Source organism: Pieris napi, chromosome 4, assembly GCF_905475465.1.
Source record: "Pieris napi chromosome 4, ilPieNapi1.2, whole genome shotgun sequence".
NCBI classification, from domain to species: Eukaryota; Metazoa; Arthropoda; class Insecta; order Lepidoptera; family Pieridae; genus Pieris; species Pieris napi.
The window spans coordinates 12,282,998-12,305,784 of NC_062237.1; the positions used below are offsets into that span (position 1 = coordinate 12,282,998).

The following is a 22,787-nucleotide window of genomic DNA, read 5'->3' on the forward strand; positions in this document are numbered from 1 at the left end:
TTTTAATTATTGCTCAAAATGTATTATGGTCTCATCAGATTAAGACAATTTGTGAGAAAATGCATCTTAGATATTAAATTTACACACGGTTTAAGTACGTCTGCTAAATTCTAAATATTGTATAGCATTAAGTTTTAAAATAGTTTAAAAAACCTTAGTAATAAGAAAACTGCACTGCGGAATGTTAAGAAAGGTACTAAATAAAAATTTTATAGGCCGAAAACTATTTCTATGCAAACTAAAATCGTACCGGCGATTTATCAACACACCACAGTATTATTTAACTCTTCGTAATATTAATAAATAGTGCAATGTATTACAGAACATAAACAAATGGGCATTCAAATAGGTACTGTCATGTGTCACACAAGTAAAGTTGACACATGTCAGTTGTTGAAAAGGCGCTACTGATATGTCAAATAGGAAAATCGATACTGGCACCATAAACAAATTTTTACATAGCAATCAACGAAAAATCATTTACATCCTTAAATATATTTACAATCTTAAATAAATCGGTGACTGTACATTATCAAGGTATATAAATATATATGTAATACTTTCGATTTAAATTTCGCCATTTATTACGTATTATATACATTGAACAAATCGTATGGTACTGTCGTCATAAATATATTATTTACAATATATAATCTCATCTATCTACCACTAAAGCAAACAATATTCTTATTTTATTTAACTTTCATCTTATAAGATACGTCAAATAAACATGCGTCCATTCACAAAACATCTAAGTACTCTGTGTGGGCCGTAATAACTCGGAACGAGATCTGAAAAATCGTATCAGATGCAAGGAAAATTTGAATTAACACGCTCAAATGATTGAAGAAATATCGAGGCCCAACAATCCATCTACTTAATATTTGGCACATTTCTCATAATAGCTGTTTGGCGAACGCATTGTTCGCAATGTTCTCGAATCGTACCGATTTTTATAAATAACGTTACTCATATTTTATCAATCCACTATCGTTTGGTTGCTGTCTATTTATCGATACAATAGAAGTTTTTCGAACACTATCACCAGGTTTCTGTGGGTTATTCGCAAACTTTATTCGCAATCGTAGCGTCACCGATACAAAGTCAAAAATTTAGAATAAATAAATACACAATCTATACTAATATTATGTCGGAGTCACAACGCTATGTACAAATAAATCACACACATCGCCCGGCATATGGCATGATCGCATCCATTGTGCGCTGTCTTTGGGGTAACACTGTCCTACGCGAAGGTTTCAGACGGAGATCTCGTAGTTGCAGTCGTAGACCGAGGCGCGATCGGGGGGCTCGGGCTGCTGCGTGCGTTCGAGCTGCTCCTGCACCTCGAGGGCCCGGACGAAGGAGAGGGGGCGCGTAGGGCGCGGCACCGCCGAGTGAGGCGCGCGGCGGCGGGCCAGGGGCGAGGGCGCGGGGTGCGGGAGGGTGGGGTGCGAGGGGTGCGAAGGGTGCGGGGCGTGCGGTGGGGCGCGATCTGCCCACGTGTAGCCCCCGCGCTGCGGGGAAGCGGCCAGCTCGCGGATGTCCTCCGCGTCACGCAGCAGCTCGCCCTCGGAGAGGAACCTCCGCTGCGGCGAGCCCCGCACCCCGATGAAGTCAGGCCGGCGCGGCTGCGTGGGCGTGCCCGGGTTGGACCTGTGCGCGGCGCTCACGTCAGGGGTTTAATCGCGCGAGCTCGTCCGAGCGCTCGCTATTATCGTACGGCCTACGGACAGAAGGAGAAGGGAGCTGCGGGGAGAAGCGTCCGACGCCCCTCGACTCGCGTTCAGAATACCATTGAGATTTCATTCATTAGCGAACAGAAGGCCGATGTTCTTTTAATCGCAACGAAAGGGTCGAATTCGCTTTACGATCGTTATTATGGCGAGTGTTTAAGTGATTATGACGAGCAGTCAGCCCGGACGAAACGTAAAACGTACTCGCCCATAACATTTGAAAGGAGGTACTACCGCTACTGGATGAGCGTTAATAACAAGCGGACCAGTAAAACCTCGACTAATCTATGAAAGGAAAACCAGCACCTGTTGCCAACAGCTTGTTCTGAACGGGCCCGAGTCGAGACGGCGTTTACGGAGAGCATGCGACGCCATGCCAACTGTACACTACACTACTACTACCGAGCGAGTTCGTTCTAGATGGTTCTATTTAGTATTAGCACCAAGAAAAAAGAAATTGGTAGAAAGAACCGTCTAGAACCACTACTCAAAATATTTGTCTAAATTGCAGGCTACATATCCTTGTATTCTGATATTTATCAATATTTTTTGTACAGAATTGCGAGACAAATGCCATATCAGATTACACAGATCAAATTTCAAAGTATAAAATCAAATTTCTTCTGCAAAAAAACCATGCATATTAATATATTTACCAACGAGCTTTCTCTATCACGAGCATCCATACTTGATACCAAGACTATGAGTTTAAGTTCCATAATTCTTTCCCTCGAAAATAATACATACAGTTCCCAAAACAGAAAGTGGCAAATATTTTTAGTAAAAAATCGAATTTTAAGTCTGATTTAACTAAAAGCAGCTGTGCATATTCCCTCCACTTAAAAGTGGCCAATCGTGGAAAATACTAATACAAACATGAAATTTTGTATGAATGCTCTTGGGACACCTTACTTTATGCGCCTAGAATAGCTAGGATTTTGAAATTACAAGACCATCATAACACATACATTGTCTATATGATATGAACGTGAGTGATTTATGCGTTCTGTCTTACTCAAATGCCATATGTTGAAGCGAGACAAAAAGCGTTTTTCTTATGTAGTGAAGAGATATGAGAGATCGTAAAACATAATTGGTAGTGGTAGGGGCCGTTCAAGGAAGTACTATAGCGGGTCTTTGATTTTCTTATTTGATTACGTCAACAGTAATTATTTACCTTTTTACACATATTACCCACACAATGTCTATGCTTGAAAACGAAATGCATTTTCGAGGATTCCTACAAAAAATGAATACCTTTATGTACTATTATTTTTGAGAAATTTGATTACTTTTGACAAGAGGGGGGGGGGGAATAAATTGCAGCAAAGTATACACGGCCCCATTGAGGTAACTATTTTCTGCAATTTCTCAGAATGCCTGAAAGTTTTAAGTCTGTACTCAAAACCGACATTTAGTCTCGATCAATTCTCAATAAAGTTTGAAACAAGATTGTAATAAGCGATACGAACACGAAATGAAATGGTGGAGTGAAAATGTAATTTAAACTGTGTTCAATTGATTTTTGGTTCGTAAAATAAATTATTAAATGGTATTTATCGAGTGATCGTATTGATATGAAATGAGTGCATCTGAAATGGTAGATGACAACTATTCTAGCACATTCCACCATCCCACACACTACTAGTTACCGTCGACACGTCGGCTCTATGCGTTATGTCCATCTGCCGCGGTAAGCAACCTTCACTTTATATACACATTTCATACATAGATAACAGGCATAGTTCCTATGTATTATTATATAAAATTTGACCTACCCTCATCTTATTACAGTATATAGACATATTCTTGGATTAAATATGTTTGTGTTTTGTTCTCACTATAGTAAAAGTGCGTTTGTTTTGCTCGCTGCTGTCTGAGCAATTGTAACTTTATTATTGATATTTTTCAATATGTTAAGTGAAAAATATAAACGAATATAACTTTCACCAGTATAATACTCGACAAATCTAAACATTGGACCAACCAGACTCCTAAACATAAACCACTCCTTATATGGAAATTGTATTTGTTTTTACAACAACTCCCAAGCGAAATTAGAGAATTATCACTAAATAAATTCAAATTAACTCTCATTAAACGTAAATTAATCGATCATTTAAATGACCCTTGATTTAAATGATTTGCTTCAATTCAAACAATTTGTCATGACTCAAAACTTGGCGATTAAAAAGAGTGGCGGAGAGTTTCTTGCCAGCTCTTCTTGCCCGCTCTACGCCCTTGACTTGCGAACTGGTAGTAAATGTAAACTTAGAATCAATTTAACATCTTTTCTGTTGACGTTCATAAGAGTGTACTTGTTTAACTATATGAATAAATTTATTTTGTATTTGACTTTGAAGCATGACGTAATGGTAACAACCATTACGTCATGCTTCAAAGTCACCATTTCCTTGAACATACAAAAAATACTTGACGGAGAGTTTCTTGCCAGGAACTGATAGTAAGTGTAAATTATGAAAAAAAAATTGGTTTGAAGTCAACTCGACTGACCAAATTTTACTTTAAAATTATATTTAATATGCAAACAATAGCTGAGGTTCACATCTTTGTGCTTTTTAAGTGTCACGAATGATAAGAACAAAACACAATCAAATTTGATGCTTAGATACACAAATTTCTTAATGCATCAAAATGCAATAAATTTTCTGATCCAATGCCTATCTATGCCTGTTACTTGAAAATACACTACTTTCTCTACTTTTCTTAGTTTGGTAGAAAAGAAAATAGTGTATTTAATAATAATAATAATTACATTTTAGTGTCACATTATGAAAAATAAAAAAAGATGAATTTTAACCATTTGGATCAAGCATACAAAAGCAAGATTTAGCCATTTCAAGATATTTGATTATTTATTATATCACTCAAATTTCTCTTTAGAAACTCGTAAATATTTACCCTCTGTACATAGAAATCATTCGAATTGAATAGTTATCGTAAGTACTCATCTGTCCCTTTTCATCACAGCGTAAATACAATTTGAGAGAAAGGGACAAAAGACTACTTTAAAATAATTATTTGTACCCCCTGCCCGTTATATAAACCCCCAAGGAGTTATTAATTAAATATGATCAAGCAAATAATTGTTAGTCTACCCATGATGCAAACAATTATACATGCAAATAATAAAACTATCTAACATTTAAAGGAAGCAATGCTTGGATGGGAGTATTGACAACATTTTAGGACGGACCTTTTCACGAAGATTATATATATCCACAGATACCAACATATACATTTGTCAATTGCCAATTTTAAATCAACTAGTTTAAATTTAACAATTTAACACAATTTTTTTATAAATCTGTATTTCTAAACACACAAAACATTTACGTAGGAAATGCTAGTTTTTTTTATGTTTTATTTCTATGTATTCTCTTTTCGTATTTCTGTATACTTACTCTACTCTATTACGTACACACGTACACGTACGTGCTCGCTCAAGTTTTTTTATACAACATTTGTTTTACTATTACGTTAAGCATTCCAATGAACGTTAGTGTTAATTCCTATTTATTTTTTATTTCTTCAATCAAACAATCCCACACATTTATTTGTCTGTGGTCTGCGTGTTTCTATATAACTAAACATCATTATATATACTTATTTACACATGCTTTTTTTGCTTGCATGCATCTATGTATGATTTTATTTTACTTTTGAAAATTAGTTTCTTTGCTATTTATTGGTTTTTACTATCTCTGTAGAAAACATTTAAACAAATCTTTCCAAAGCATTTTATCAATATTATGTACATAATATTATCTTCGTGAAAAAGTAATAAATGGGTTTGGAAAAGGCCATGAAATGTAACTTAAAGTTAACTCTGAGCTAAAGCAGTGTCGACATGAAGACGTACACGCGATCGCTGATGAGATTTCAAAGCAATGAAACGCTTCGAAATTTCATTCAATAAATATTTTTAATTAAATTAAGCCGTACATAGTCGCTCATTATATTTAAGCGAAAATTAAAAAAGTCTTTGCCGTATGGTAAAAACCGATTACTTATTATACATTTTAGGCATTCTTTATATATTAATTACATTACATATTTTCATTTTCAATTACGGTACAGATTTTATTAAAATATAATCCTCCTTATAACACGGTACTCTTATAACGCTTTTATCATATTACGCGTTTTCAGTCCCTCATAAAACGAGGGGATTTCCCGCGTTATATTACTGAACTGTGACATTTATAACAATTGGTTCGTACTTATTTCTTTCAAAACAGGTTTCCCTTAATAGTCGCTTTATGTTAATCGTAAATCATTTGTGCATAACGCGTTATATGAATCTACAAGCGCGTTATGCGAGAACACTGCTACAACGCGTTCCTATAACGCGGAACCAATCTACCGTGTTATAATGACTGTAACTAAGTTGTTTTACTTTAGATTACAACACCCGATTCCCATTTTCAAACTACAAATAACGATACGTCACAGTAGGAACCAGATTTGAAAAATATTTAGTAATAATTTCAATAATTTTTCAAAAAATATTTTTCAAAAATTTCCCACACCTATTACCCCCAAATCCAACGCTTCGTTATCCGTTAAAAACAGAAACCGGACAGTTCTTACCTGCGCACAGGACTACTGAGCGCTAAAGGCGTGGGCACGCCGAGAGCTTTGATCCTCTGCTGCATTGTAGGGGAGGGCCTGGCCCCTCCATTGGAGCCCTGGTCGTAGCGGAGGGGCTCCATCACCACACGGTAACCTGATGTGGTTGTACCACCGTGACTGACATGAAAAAAAAAACTTAATAAATATCAAGTTTTCACAAGTGACAAGATTTTAAAACTATTTCAGATTACGTATTAGTGACTATAATTTAAGCGTTCATAATCGTTCAATGTCGAGAAACCGCCAAAACGCTATACTCTGATTTTTAATTCCGTAGAATTCTGACAGCTATCATATTTTGACATGTCAGAGATGGCAAACCTTTTTGACCGGGCACATTTTTCAATTTCAATACGAGTCTGAATATCTGAGACATACATTTTATTTGTTAGTGAATGTATGTATTAAGTGCTGTGCTCCACATTAAAAGTGTTGTTTCGGCGACTGATAATTACGTCCCTTTTCATCACAAACAGTAAAGAACGCACAAGTAAAGATAATTTTTTTTTAAAAAGGTTTACTAGACCTGGAATTTGTAGGCAGTGATGCCAGCTAAAGAATAAAATAAAGTAATTAAAGTTAGTTCGGGATATTGAAATATTTGTTACTTTTGTATTAGGTCACTTGAGTAAGTAAATATTTAGATTTAACTTTTTGTAGGTAAAACATAAACATACGTAGCATTTTTTATTGCCCTCAAATAAGTCAAATTTGTACCTACCTACCTACGGAATGAAAAATCAGAGTATAGATAACATCGACACCAGTCCTTACGTACCATGCGTACACGTTAACAAAATCATTTTTATCAAAAACAATCTCCGACGAAATTAATATCCAGAATAATATTTGACAGGAGGAGACATTACTCACAAGCACGCTACGTCATCGTCGATTCGACTGTGTCACGTGACTGACATAATAATTATAAATTAATGGTTTTTATTATAAAATATTTTACTTATAGCTCTTTAGAGTTTTTATAAAGATAATAAAAAAACTCTATAGCCCTTTTCGGGGCCACATTACGATCTATACAGTTTCTCTACGATTACGTCGAAACAAATATTCAATTAAAAAACTTTTACTTTCTGATAGCGAAAAATTATTCCTATTTACAGATACCGGCAAACATATTGAACAAATGTCCTTGCCTGCGCAGAAGCACTGTTTAATGCTCAAGATGTTTGCCGGTATCTGTAACACTAACATAATTTAGCATATCATTCGTACCTACCTATCCCGTTATCTATATGCACCTCTACAATTCTTACGCACATCAATACACTTCTCCATAAGACCTGTAAGTGCGAGCGAGACAGACAGATAAATATGATTTATGACCCGAAGTCTCAGTCGTGTCGTCTATAGTCTATTCCTGACCAGTCTATTACTACCAAAAATCTTAGAAATTCGTAATTCTGTCCATTAATTAGTTGGGGAATGTTATACGTACCTAGTATTCCTAGAGAGCGGACTCAACCGCGGATAGTGGTGTGGCCGCGGTGGTAAATGATGGTGGGGCTCCGGGAACAAGTTGGCCGAGGAGCCCCGTCGCTGCAGGGGCGGGGGCGTCGGCTCGCAATCCGCCGATTGCGAGGCCCCGGGCCCCTCCATCTCACCTTCGTGCTCGTCGCGCCCAGGGGACAGCTGGAATGTTTGGAGCTACGGGTTTAACTAATGAGGCTTTTTTACTGCCGGTACCAATTATTTATTAACATCCAAAGCTGACAAATTCTTTAACTAAAACAAATATAATCACAAACAAAAAAATTTAGTGCTTTATTTCATTAAAAGTTCACGAAAAAGATACACCTGGAAAATTAAATGTATCTTATATAGACTATAATCGATATTTATGCCAAATTTTATCCATATCTGCCTAACAATTTGGCGGCAAAGGAGTTTATTAATTAATTCCTTAAAATTCCTTTAAATACAAATTTGCGCGCCATTGTGTGTGGCAGAATATGCGAACTTATGATTGTACCACCTGACACATTTTTGTACCATATTCTTGCAATAAATTATTATTATTATTAACTACCCAACTTATAGGTGTAGAGATCGAGGTTACTCTTAATTTAATTGTATCATTCATATTCCAGTGCAAATTCCTTTCCACCCAAACCCAAGCTAATACAAACACATTAAAATTAGTTCAATAATCCCTCGATATTGAGAGCCAGACATACCCATGTCTTCAATTCACTATGTCAGTGCTCAAAGGAAAATAAACTTTATAGCAGTGAATTGAAGGTATGTAATTGCTCTACAAGCGTGACTTAATGATGCTATTGCAAATTAAATATCACTACTTAGCAATGTTTTATTTCTATTAAGTTTAAGTTGGATATATTAAAAAGTCAGAAAATATTCATAAAAAATCAGTCTATTAGCACTCTTCTATCTAAAGCGGGACCGTTCAAGTATTACGAAAACAGATTTACTGCAATTGCCCCCCCCCCCCCCACACAACTATTGTCAGCAAAAATAATAGGACATAAACGTATTAATTTTTTGTAGGAATCCTCGAAAATGCATTTCGTTTTCAAGCATAGACAATGTTTAGGTAATATGTGTAAAAAAGTAAATAATAACTGTTGACGTAGTCATCAAATAAGAAAATCAAAGACCCCCACCCCTATAGTGGTTACGTAATACTTGAACGGCCCCAGTAACTCTTTTGCCTCTCTCTCAAATTGAGTGTTTACGCTCTGATGAAAAGAGACAAATAGACTGATCTAGTTTTTATGGATATATACGAGTGCTCATGTGAAATCTAAAGATGGCTTTGATAGGTTTGTGTGGGAGAAAGACTCCTAAAACCCACAACGTAACAAATTTAAATTAATATATTGTATAATAAATAAATTATAATGTGCAAGAATATTTTTCTGTGACATGGGACAAATATATCTATATATAAATGTGGCAAAATTTTTGGAAAACCGTTAAAAGCTAAATAGTCTTTTAAAACAATAATAGTTTTGCTGATTTCACTCTCAAAACAATCAGATTTTCCATTATATGTGTGATGAATAATGATTGAGTCATATAAACATAACATAACAATTATTGTTAAAGATGTCTTCCCCACACAGCCCATCGACCCAAGCCAAGCGAAGCAAGCGTCTGGCCCTCACCTTATTGTAGTGCGCGTGCGCGCCGAGCGGGCGATGCGCGGCCCCGTTGTCCGCCGTATACGTCTTTACCTGCGCGCCCGACGCTATCGTCGCTATGCCCGCGTTCATCGCGGTCATTTCGCGTCGTTTCTTACTGCTCTTGTACATGTACTTTGATGGCCGGACTAGGCTGGAATCGATACACTATTTATTAACATACTTTTTGAACTATTATTACAATTTGATTGGCTAATATACACGTCGATGTTTACTAAAATTCAGTTATTTTGGTTAGAAACCGTATGTATATACGTGGCCAAAAGTGGTGATGCTTATAGTAGTAAAACCTCAAAATTTTAATTATGGGCAGGGCTAACTGAATAACTTTGCAATTATTTAAAAGGCCAGAACCAGTCTGTTGCCCATTAAGAAAGACGTTGCGCCTACTGAATGCAGTCGAAACTATCGACATCTTTATAATATGTTCGCAGAGTAATTTCACAGTAGCGATATTGATATATATTATTAATTTCGATATTATCGTATTGGCTTAGTACCTACTGTTAGGATAGTGTATGTATTTTTGTGAATAAATAAATGAATGTTGCATGTGAAAATAGATGGTTCATCATCATCATGGAAATTTATTGCGTGTATGGTTTTTAATAATGTACTTGAGTAATTCGGTTCAAAGATATTTCTCAAAGAATTCCCTTAGTGAAAAGGTTTAAATTTATGATACGTTAAGGTGTACATCGTGTGATGAAATTATTAGAAAATAAGCTATATAACAAAAATTATTAAGTAATATAAACTATGTAACTTCAATTCACTTTTTACAATGAAATGAGTGTACATTAGTAAATATACAAAAAATATTATTGCTGTTTGTCAATACGCTACGATTTCCAATCTACAAAGAATAGATTCACTAACTTTTCGAGCATTCTGTTGTCACAGCACTTCAATGGACATCGTAATTTATTCGACGATTACACAACCTAATAAAAGAGATATTTTAAATTCTTAAAAAGCTTTTTTTAGGAAAGATTTAATTCATTTATTTAATTTAATTATTTGACAACAATTAAGTGTAAGATTTGGGAACCCTTTTAAGTAAGAAAATACAGGTATTTCTTGGAACCCTGCTACCCTACAGGTTTTTGTGCTCCGTACTTTCAAGCGCCTTTTAAAATCGTTGTTGTAATTTTGTCTTTTGTGTACGTACAAATGGCTGTATACATTTTCGTGCCTATTGTTATTTTCTTTTAATTACTCAAACGTTTATATATATAAAAAAATCTTATCTTAGCTAACTTTTACACAAGAAAATTCTTTGAAATAGTTAACTGACACTTCAAAAATTATAACTTTTGTACGAGTCAAGGCTGTAGATTTTGCTCACTTAGGCTTTCTTAGTTTTATAAGCAAGAGTTACTCTCAGAGAGTATAGCCAGACGCCAGATTTCTTATATTCTATCGTTGTACGCGAATTCTTAATATAGAGTAAAAATAAAATCCTCTATTATTATAAGCACCCCGATGACCCAGGAACCAATTTGTATATTTTTTTTTTTTTTCATTTTTGTTGTGTCGTCAGTTCATTATCTATATATATATGTATATAATGAAAATGGTCTTCGTTTGAGGCTCAATCACGCCTAAACCACTGATCGTATCGACATGAAACTACCACCATTCGATGCGAAATTTTTCCTATTAAATTCTAACGTTCCTTCATTTTTTTATTGCTGTTTTACTTTTATGAAAATTTATCCATACGGACTTCACCGCGGAAACATTCGGGGAGGCTTCCTAGAAGCTCTAAACGTCAACATCTGTTAAAAACTCGATTTTCGAAATATTTCAATTTTCTTAGCGGGAAGTTAAAAAGAATAATAATAAAAATATGAAAAAATAAAATAATGAAACATAAAATTTATTTTAATTCGTCCAGCAAAGCGGGCGCGAAACGGCTAGTTATTAAATAAATAAACAACGGTACAAAATCAGTCTGTCAAAAACCGAAATGTAATGTTTACTTGTTTCGTAATTTATTATTTACTAAGTTTATTTAGTTAGTTTTGTTTTAGAGAAGTAATTCCCAACCTTTTTTTGCCATGGCCCACCTCGGCTTTTCTAAAACTCTTCTATGTAACATACATAATTATTTTTAATATAAAACGATAACTTAAGAAACTTAAATGATATGATTTTAGAAGAAATTACTAGGAAACACTCGGGTTATTTGAGGATCTATTTTGGCCGGATTTTGAGTGGGGATTTTAGTTGTGTAGTACCTAAAACTTTTTCTCATATTCCTAAATTTTTATACTTTTTGCTTAGTATACGTAAGGGCCGATTTACATTATCTTAGTGTTTAGGAGAGTGCTTTAGTACAACTTGAAAGGCAAGTTTTTATCAAGATCGGTTCAGTAAATGAAATTGGAAGATTTTTTTTTTAAATCTTTATGTACTAGGGGGCAAACGGCCATTAGGCTCACCTGATGTTAAGTGGTACCGCCCATAGACACATTGGCCGAGGGCTCGCAAGTGCGTTGCCGTCCATTTAAGAATTGGTACGCTCATATCTGGAAGGACCATTAGTCGAAATGGTTCGCAAAATACTTTAGCGGGCAGCTTGTTCCACAAGTGGTGCGCGGCAAAAACGCTCAGTTGTGGAACGACGGACGTGGCATTCTGCCTCGACACCCGATGAGTAGGTTTATCATCGAATATTTGTAATACTCACCTAGGATACTGCGGTCCAAACTGCGTATAACAACAATTGGACCAACATCCCTTTGAGAAAGGATTGTATCCGCCCGTAAACTTGCCCGTCACCTGTTCGTTGGTCGTCCTTCCCCTCGACACTAGCACCATATGAAAACCCGTTAAACCAAATATCGGGATCGCTAAAAGGGCTATTATACCCATTATTACCATTCTGATTTGTGTTTTAAGGAAAATGTCACAATTTTAAACTTCCTACCTAAATCAATTATGATCTGTGTTCTTTATATAGCGGAATATCAGCACACGTGATCATAACAGATGGGGCCGATCAAGTAATGTCAGGTTTACTACAAGTTTATACCCCCCCCCCTCCCAAAATCAAAGACCCCCCCCCCTCACCCTATGGTGCTTACTACTAATACTTAAACGACCCCAAAGCAAGGAAAGCTTACTCATTAGAGGTCAAAATCAAGCTGTTTAGTTAAAAGGCTAGGCTGTTAAGTGAACGGCTTATTAAGCTAGTTGGCTGCGACATATACTTAATAAAATATGAACACAGATTATATTGCAATATCTCTTTGTTCAACATAGAATTCTAAACTTTGTGTAAGCTGTGTTCTTTATTTAGTTTTGAAAATCGAACTCAAACGACATCGACTTTCTTAGTATTTTGTCTCTTTCCGTCAAATTGTTTTCGAGCTATAATGAAAAGAGACTACTAGTGTTTCGCCAAAACGGTATTTGAACAGATTTATATGAACGTACACGTGATAGTACTGTATCTGAATAGCGATATCAAAGAACTTAATAATTGGCAGAATTAAATATCAATATATAAAATTATATTAATAATGACATTATTATGAATTGCGCCATCTATGCTTCGAGCACTTGACACATCAGCGTCTCCCTTTAGTCGTACCTCCTGTCTGAGCGACATGGTCAGCAAGGAAACATCTAAAGCGGATGATCTGTTTCCGTCGGTTTCTCTCCAATAGTTAGTGTATAGTGCTTTTCATGAAAGAAGTCCCGCGGTGATTTTTGGAACTAAATTTGACAGATCGGCAATGTTGTCATTCGTCGATGTTATCAAGTGCGTTTGTTGTGGTAGATATTTGTGAGTTTTTAACTAGCTTAGTGTATTTTAAAGATTGATTACAGTGCCAAAAGTTGTAAAAAGTTCGGCTCGAGAAATGAAATTAAAGGTGAAAGAGTTCTGTGAAGCGGTAATGTTGCCATTTATGAGTAAAATAGGTAATTTTTTACTCATAAATGGCAACATTACGTCATGCGATTGCAGCGCCGCGTCTGGGGGACTTCTTTCATGAAAAGGACTATAGTTTTGATGCGTCTTTCACTTGATGGATCATCACGTGATTCATTCCTTCTGTGTGACCAACCAATATCAGTTTCTCCAAGTTCTATCGTCACCTCTCATCATAAAACCCCAGTTATTTGAATTCTGCCAATGTTGTTTCATTTCAATTGCTATTTAGAGTTACAAATCTCTTTTTTCTAAGAACCAAAGTCAAACAAATAGTTTTCTATACGTAAATTATAAAAGGATACGACACAATGGGCTCAACCAGTGTGAGCGTTTTGTTGTGGTTCATGATGTAGTACAGGCTGAGGCCAAAAATGCTCAGCATGTGTATGGAGAGTGAAATAAGAAAGAAAAAGAAGAATCTGTAGTTCCGCCGACCTATACAGTTGTTCACCCACGGGCAGTGGTGGTCGAATGTCTGCAATCAATTGTTTATACTTAGACATATTCTGTGGATCAAAATAGAGATATATAAAAAAATGTATAAAATAGTTATTGAGACTGCCTCGCAAACTTATTATGTTGAATTGTTTTATACGTAATTTACCTGTGTTGTTTTTTATATAATAGGAGGCAAAGAGGCAGGAGGCTCACCTGATGTTAAGTGATACCGCCGCCCATGGACACTCACATTGCCCGAAGGCTCGCAAGTGCGTTGCCAGCCTTTCAAGAATTGGTTGGTTTGTTGAAGGACCCTAAGCCGAATTGGTTCGGAAATACTTTAGTGGGCAGCTGGTTCCAGTGGTGGTGCGCGGCAAAAATAGAGGTGATACGGATGGTATTTGGTATTTTGCCTAGAGTATATTTTGTTTTTAATAGGTGGGCTTTAAACGTTTTTCAGCCAAAAATACACAAGATATTTACGGACATATACATAAGCCTAGTGATACGAGTGTAAAATTAAATGCTGATGCAGTGTATTTAGGATAAGAAGACACCATTTATTTATTCATTAAACAATTCAGTGACGAGGCCAGGAAAACATTGTCAGGGAATTCATTCCATTTGGGAAGAAGTTCAAAAAGGCAATTACTTTGAACTGTATTTAGTTTTAGTGCCAAAGTAAATATATTATCTTTGTGTTGCATAGTCAGAATGTTTTTGCATGTTTCTATTAAATGTAAAACTACTTATTAAAGAGTCCTTCAATGAATCGGGACACGAAGGCTAAAGCAGACTGTTAGCGCCCGAACCACATAATCTCAATCTCATAATCCACCAATCTGAGATAGTAATCTTAATCAAAATGTCACACGTGTACCAATAACCAATCGACGGATTGTAATAGCCATCTGTAGATGCAAGCTATCCATGGGAGGTCGTATCGGTGTCTGTGGATAGACCTTTGTATGAAAATGACAGTTGACGAAAGCTCGATTTCAACAGTTAATTATTTTAACATATTTTAACTTACACCAGTTTTTTAAATAATAAAAAAAACTGTTTGTTATGTTTTAAATATAAACATGTATTTTTTAATGTTATTTTTACGGTTTTATTTACTTTATTTGGTTATCAAATATGAGTGAAAACTCGGTAAAATGGAACGACAAAGAGCATTTTATCCGTTAATAGATTGGCTTCGTAGGGTTTGGTTATTGGGATGGAGATAGGAGATCGATCGACTGTCACGGTCTGATCTCAGATTGTTTTCAATCTGAGATTGTGGATTGATTGGGTTCGGGAGTAAAACACGGAAAGTCGCTTGTCGGACACGTTTTGTGTCATCATCGATACGTCTTGTTGCAGTAACGATGGGCAAAATTCAAGACAAGAAACGGGCTGGTAGAAAGAAGAATTGATTGTGGAGCGTACAGCAGTGGACCGTCATCATCTGCCGAGGAGCTTTTTAGACTAGCGCACGATACCCAGTAATTCAAGTTGTTAATAGCAATAAAGCGGCACTAAAAGAAAAAGAATATATAATAAACATTCTATGCTTCTTGAGTAATCCTGCTTACCTCTATACAATGATTGCAGACAGAACAGTGCGAGCAGCGCGGCGGTCGGTAAAACTTGCAGGTGACGCACCACTTCATCCGAACCGTTATACCATTTATCTCCACGCTGCGATACAGCGGCGCACGGAAGTCATCCTCGCGGTCTTCGTCAGGTGGGGCTGGAAGTATCGAAGCATCGTTTGTAGGAATACATCATTGTATTGGTTACATCAAAGGCGATTAAAGAGTGGAGATTTCTTACCACTTCTCGCTTACTTGTTTTAAAATAAGTGTTGTCTACCATAGTCATTTTAAATGATGATTTGCTATTTTAAAAGAGTACCGAGAGTTTTTTACACCGGCTTTTTCTCTCGGCCTACACCTTTTGTCTTCTTTGCCGATGAGTAAGGATGTCTACCGATTCAAATTTAATGACGTAGAATAAGTGATACCTGTATCTTACGTATATATTCCATGATAAACGATTTTTTTACTACTAGGTACTATTTGCGAACTGATTGTAAATGTGAATTTAGTATTTTGATTTGATTCATTTGATTCGGAATCTATTCCGAATTCATTTTCGTCTACGAAATGATGAAAGCGGCCGTAGTTAGGTTAGGAAAAAACCAGTGGCGCTACAACCTTTTTAAGTCTGGGCTTCAGATCTCTGTATCTGTTTCATGATCGTGTCAATCTAATAGTCAAGTAGGTGATCAACCTCCTGTGCCTGACAAACGTCAACTGTTTGGGTCCGGGTAATTTTAAATAAATAGACAGAAAGTCCATTGGTGCACAGCCGGTGATCGGACCTACGACCTCAGGTATGAGAGTCGCACGCTGAAGCCACTAGGCCACTTGTTAGGTAAACAAAGGTATATTATACCCAGCCATTCTCATATGCATCCAACATAATATCTTTTACTCTACTTCCTACACTACTCACTCGTACATACATTAAATTTTTTAAGTGTGTTACTCGTGACTATGTATGTCACGACACAATCGAATAAATGTTGAATTAGGTCATGATTGACAAAGAAATTATGACTGAAAACATTAATTATTATGTTTCCTAGTAACAAAAACCAATTAGGGATGTATTGACGTATGACCATTACAGTTTATCTTTTATAAGGTAAAATTGATATTTTTCCTTTAATTGCAATTATGGGACTAGTCTTTATAATAATAATAATTTATTTATTGCAAAAATATGGTACAAAAATGTGTAAGGTACAATCGTAAGTTCGCATATTCTGCCACACACAATGGCGCGCAAATTTGTCTTAAGGAGTTAACATTTTACATTATTAGTCAAATTCAATTCTTATATTATTTGTATCGTACATATCATATCATACTTTATTAAATTTCAACTACACTGTCTCACGCAAATAATCATTTATGAATAGTACATTTTTTTTCAAAAGACCAAGTCGCTTTTTAAAGACTCTAGTCGGAAGACCTTTAAATCTTTTGGTAATTTATTATCTGATACACGTTTCCTCGCGATGTTTAATTATTTTTTAGGAAACAAACGTTTGTATCACTATAGTAGAAACAGAAAAAGTCAAATTAATTATATATATAGTCAAAACCGTTTACGACGACCGTTTGGAACAACATACCGGTTATATTGACCAAAATCAAAGGTCCGGGCTGAATTCTATTGTATGAGGTACTTAATACGTCATCGGCTGTTACGACTATCGGTTTTTACGACCAAATATGAGTAGTCCTTTCGAACAGTCTTTATAACAGATTTGACTGTTATATATATTGCCCCTACATAGTAGCCTATCAGGTACGCGATCAGGCAGATCTGGGTCCGAGAAGCTAGGCAGCACGGAGTATCAAATCTCGCTTTTCCTACAAAGGGGCTTTATTTGCTTAAAATAAGGTCTGGTTTGCCAAGCCCAGCAACTACCGACGGGCCCGGGCAACTACTCCGGAAATATCCTCATGATAATAATGGGCGAATCGCCGGCCTTCGAGACCCGCATTACCTCTTGCGCTATTTATCTTACTGATATATTTGACAATTCTACGGCAGAAGTTTCCAGCTGCGATCTGTGCTCGAGTAACATCTCGAGCCCATCCCAAGGTACCCTCATACCAGTCTCGAGCTCCAGATCGCATCTGACTCTTTCGAAAGTCAGACAATCAACAAGTAAATTAACCACATGTTGGTCGTTTCTTACGTCACACTGTTAGTATATTGGATGTATCCCAAAGCAGTTTGACAGCAGCACGGTAATAACTACTCAAATAAAAAAAGCCAGCCCGAGGTTCTTGCCTTTCTCCTTTTGTGCTGGTCGCAATTACGAACAGGCGGTAGAGTTGACAATTCAAAGTGATCACATGATTCAACTGAATATTAATTTTTTAATTTTATAAGTAGACACTTAAGGGGATTACACTTTTTCAAATTTTAATATGAAAAACTCATTGGTGGACGACCTTAGTGTAGGCTTTACCACTGCTACTGCTCTATGCGAAAGCCATACTTGTATGGAGGTCATTTATAAGAGCATATAATTAACTAATGAAGGTCAGAATCGAAATTAGTCACGCCATTTATATCGTATGACATTTAAATCGATTTTAAAATACGTTCTCACTTATCACCCCTTACAACATCGCAAATAAAGTATAACCTAGAATTTGCAAATCGCAAGTTCTTTTCAAGATCATTCAAAAACAATTAATATGAGACAAAGAACAATATTATCAGTCCAAAGAAAATGTTTTTAAAGCGTTGTATAATATACCTTTAAAAGATCTCGGAAACAATGAGAAAAAACATCGCTGTTAATTAATATAAAGAAATCTTGGATTCCAAGGTTTGCGGTCTTATCGTAAAACCAAGATGCAAGTAACGAACGCAATTATTTTCGCATGAATAATATCTATATGAATTGGCTGACAGCCTGATTCTATATTAAAAATACGTGTCAATTTGTTCGAATTATTCACCGGTAGTAATTACGATTCGTATTTTGGGTACACATTAAAGTATGTTGTATAGTAAATTTAAAATCTTTATTTCGTTATTTCATTATTATCTATGATTTTTTTTTCTAGACCCAAGAATCTCCGAGGTACAAAATAAATACATTAAAATGATCACCTTTTTCTAAAGATATAGTGCAGGTTCAAACCCACAGACAAATAGGCAATTGTGCGTTTAATTGGCTAGTTAGTATAGTATGAAGGCCCGTAACTAAAATGGCATGGTACGGATTCAATTATGCATGTGATTCATATATTTTTAAAGGCAAGTAGTTCGTTAGCCTTTGGTGCATACAAATTTTCTGAATACAGTTCAACTCTATAGAGTATTTTTAGAGGATAAGAAAACGAAGGTAAAGAGGTTTTTGGTAAATTTGTCGAATACGGCTCGATATTAAAACAGTTCTAAAGTTTTTTTTACATATTTTTATCACTCGGCAATGGTGTACCAAGCAATATAGCTCTTTAACCCCATAGAAATTAATGAAAAGATGATTTGTGAAACGATTGAAAGAAGCTACAAATTTTTGGCTTTAACCTAACCTATCTAATGTAATTCCCTGGGAACTGAGACAATATCATTTACATCACACATGTATTATTATGAGTTGTTTAATTGTTTTTAAGGGTTCAAGGGCGCCTCCTTAATATTACTTGGGGTACTTACAAGTCGTAAAGAACGATAGAAAAAAAATCTGGAGCTGTTTTACAGTGAAGCCGTGATTCGACAAATTTACCAGGTTTTTTAATTCAACTTTTACCCAAATTAAGTAGGTTTAGTTAAAAGGCAAGAATTTGTAAGGTAGCAGTAGAATATATATATCACAGGAACCTTTCCAAATTTAATTAGATCCAAATCTATTAAATTCATTTTAATTCGATCAAACGGTTCGCCGATGATTACCGATATTGGATTATAACATGGACATCTAACCTCAAAGGGTGGCCTCGCTCTTTTACGACCATTTTTCTAGAAATAGACTAAAAATAATGTTTAAATATGCGTGAGGTAATCATTTTCCTGCTGCCTTTGTTTGTGAAAAGAATCTAGTGTACACTAGATTTTCCTGTTCGAAAATGTGAATGCTTTTGTCATAAACATAAAGGTTCTGACAAATTTTTCTGTTTATAACCAGGATACAAATGTAGAACGAGCGCTTAATTTCGAACCCCTGTCCATCTCTATAGCATAATCGCTTCAATAGTTTGGACAGAATACGCACAAAGTAATGTTTTAATAGACCAAAAAAAACAGAGGTTATCAATTCAACGCGTAATTTTTTAATGTGTTGCCATTTGGCAATGGGGAATAGAGTAGACGGATTTCTGCGTCAAGTTCATGTATTTATTCTAAACCGGACGCTGGTACGAATTTGGATCCTATAAACGCATTCAATAAAAAGCACCTAATCAAATGAACCACGGCAGCTACAAGAAACTTCCTCCTCATATTAAATTATTTTATGCTAACACCGATTTATCTCACGCGAAATCAATATTTAATGAAACGATTGCAAGTACTTTAGAAACCTTCTTCAAGGCCAAAGTGAGATGTGTCAATAACAATTCACCCAAGATTTCTTCCAATTCATACTGTTTCTAATATCTCTATGACTACGTTCAAATTATGTATAATGTTAGCTTGTATTTAAAATCTAGCATCTATGTACGTCTTTCTAAGTGCAAAATTTATTAGAAAACATTGAGGGTTCCGGCATCTCTTTGGCCTAAAACCCCAAGTGTGATGCAGAAATGTGAGGCTTAGAACTATTATATAATGAGGTTATAGTGCCACTGCGTAATAATTAATATTATTTAAGTTTTGTTAGACAAAGGAACATGGAATAAGGATGTAATAGAGTGGTATCCAAGGAACGGGAAAAGAAAATGAGGAGGTTAAATCAATATACGGGAGGACGATGTACGAGGAGGATAGAGAGACATTGAAACAACTGGGGAAGGCCTATGTCGACAGACAACCTGACCAAATTGGTTGGTAATAAATTTATTAATTTTGCTATGTAAATTAGATTTAAGAATACTGCTGTTTTATAATAAAAGCATGTAAGTTAAAAAAGGCAGCAAATAAAGGACTTTTATTTTTATATAGAATACATTTTTGAGGTGAGTCTATAGTTTATTAACATTTTATTTATGCCAACACAAAGAGCTGAATAGAGAGAAAATAAAAACAAAAGATTTGACAAAAGAAGCACATTAACCACATCCAGCCAACCCTTCATGTCAACAACAAAGTTTATATTTGCAAAGCAAAGTTAATTAAAACTTGAGCCAGTAACTGCTCGACCGTAACATTGAACACAAACAGCTCGCATCTCAATTCAATTACAATCTCGGATGCAAATAAACAATTGTACATTAAATTGAGTGAGAACAGTACAGGGTTAATTTAATTATACTTCGTCCGAATTATTTTTCCTTTTGCTTATTTTTTTAAATTACAGTATGAGTACACTACAAGTATTATGTTGGATAAGATGTGTATTCTAATATAATATGAATAAAGTAAAAGTAACTTTTATATTGATGTCATAGATGCATAAATTATTATAATTTGGGTAATAGCAAAATTAATTTGTTAAATGGATCAGGTTCTACAATTATAAAAATTTCCAACAAAGAAATAAATGTATATAGTTATTGTTACAGTTTTAAAAATATTAAACTTATATATTCAGTTTCAATATTATTGTGCTTTCAATAAGATCAATTTATCAAAAGAAAAAGATCCACTTTGGTTAATTATATAACAAGACAATGTTTTAAGAATTTTCATAACATTATTTGGCAAACAAGACCTTATTGCTTAACATTCCATAGTTTATTTTATTATTTTCACTGTTTATCACTCTTATCACATTATTATAACAATCTTATCTCTATGAAAAATGCCCATTAGTGCACCATTAGTAAACCTAGATTCATTAAAATAAACCACTACAATATTTTAATCTTTATTTAATAAGGCATGATTGACTATATAATTAATAAACTGAAACATACTAAGTTTAATAATTGTATGTAGTATTCATACTTCATTAGCCAGAACCAACTTAAGGTTAAGGTACTTTTTTACATGAGACTTATTCAAAAATTACATACCTTTTGGTATCACCCCCGGGTCCATGAAAGTGGCCAGTGTAAAATTGGCCAAAACAAAAAATGTTATGACACCTTGATATGCTGGTACCCATGGGTGCTTGTGCAGATAGTATTGGCAACTGAAAAAAAAAACTGGTATATTATTCTAAAGTTCTAATAAACACTTGAATATTGTTTACATACTCTTAAAAAAAATTATAAAACATAAACTATGCAAAATCAATCCAAGTTTATACAGCAACCTCAACCAAACTGTAAAAATATTTTTATAAACACATTTGAGAACACTTTTATAGTGGTGGTAATAGTCTTTTATCAGTCATAACTCATACAAACATATTAATTGAATTACCCCTAGCTTATTTGAAAAGTAAATTTGCATGTAACATTTATCACAAAGCTAGTCATTAACATACATTGGGACTTGTTTATACCATTTGCAATTGTAGAATAACTTAACATACCATGAAATTTTAGTAATCTTACAAGAGTAAATATTGAGTTAGCGAAAGCTTATAGGCAATTTCTGCTGCTAATACAAACACAAAGTGTATGGCATTATAAAGTCAAATAGGGCAAAGGTAGTCGGGAGATATTAATAGCAGCGATTCCACAATCTTTATGTGAAAGTTGTCAAATCAAAGAGATTCATACTTTGCAAACTGAATGTATACTTACGGAAAATAAAAAAACAGGGACGTTGTGCCCAATAGTAAAGTCCAGGCGAAAGTCGCGGGGATGTATCTCGTTTTGAGGTCGCATTTGGGCATATTGTGTCAATTTTAGTTTCGTAAAAGCAATAATTTGAAATGATTTTTATTCACTACAGACCAACATGGCCGCGCCTATTAATGTGACAGACAGATTGACAGATAGAGAATCTATGTGACCATTGACCAATGACTTTTAGATCAACGGACAGTTTGTCATTATAATATAGAATAAAATACTCCAATGAGGCCATAGTTTAGCTTGAAGCTTCTGACAAAACCAAATGTATTATTACTACAGAGTACATAATTCTCTGTCATCATCTTCATCAATGGCTAAACAGCCCCATGTGGGCCTTAGGCTCTTCAAGTATATATCGACATGGTAAACTATTTTGAACACTTATTGTTTCAAGGTCTTT

The 22,787-nt window shown here is 35.1% G+C and overlaps 1 protein-coding gene across 2 annotated transcripts; it reads right to left on the reverse strand.

The window, feature by feature from the left end:
• Nucleotides 1–266: 266 nt before the first annotated feature.
• LOC125048835 (palmitoyltransferase ZDHHC8) lies at nt 267–22,513 on the reverse strand. 2 transcript variants are annotated; one of them, XM_047647752.1, is made up of 9 exons: nt 22,334–22,513; nt 21,656–21,774; nt 15,539–15,696; nt 13,823–13,995; nt 12,270–12,464; nt 9,539–9,707; nt 7,849–8,042; nt 6,351–6,509; nt 267–1,656 (listed from the first exon to the last, which is right to left on the reverse strand). In XM_047647752.1, the coding sequence occupies exons 1-9, from the start codon at nt 22,423–22,425 to the stop codon at nt 1,260–1,262; spliced, it is 1,656 nt and encodes a 551-aa protein (XP_047503708.1). In that variant the 5' UTR covers nt 22,426–22,513; the 3' UTR covers nt 267–1,259. The 2 variants fall into 2 exon arrangements, with proteins under 2 accessions (XP_047503708.1, XP_047503709.1); XM_047647753.1 differs by having other exon boundaries at nt 1,523–1,726.
• Between the last annotated feature and the right edge of the window lie 274 nt (nt 22,514–22,787).

What these genes read in the sequence shown, in the direction of transcription:
- LOC125048835 (XM_047647752.1), bottom strand. Translation starts at nt 22,425, where the DNA reads ATGCCCAAATGCGACCTCAAAACGAGATACATCCCCGCGACTTTCGCC. An exon ending in TCCCTGTTTTTTTATTTTCC is followed by an intron (nt 21,775 to 22,333) that starts GTAAGTATACAT and finishes TTTTTTTTTCAG; the next exon opens with TTGCCAATACTATCTGCACA. An exon ending in CTCAGTAGTCCTGTGCGCAG is followed by an intron (nt 1,657 to 6,350) that starts GTAAGAACTGTC and finishes CGCCGCGCACAG; the next exon opens with GTCCAACCCGGGCACGCCCA.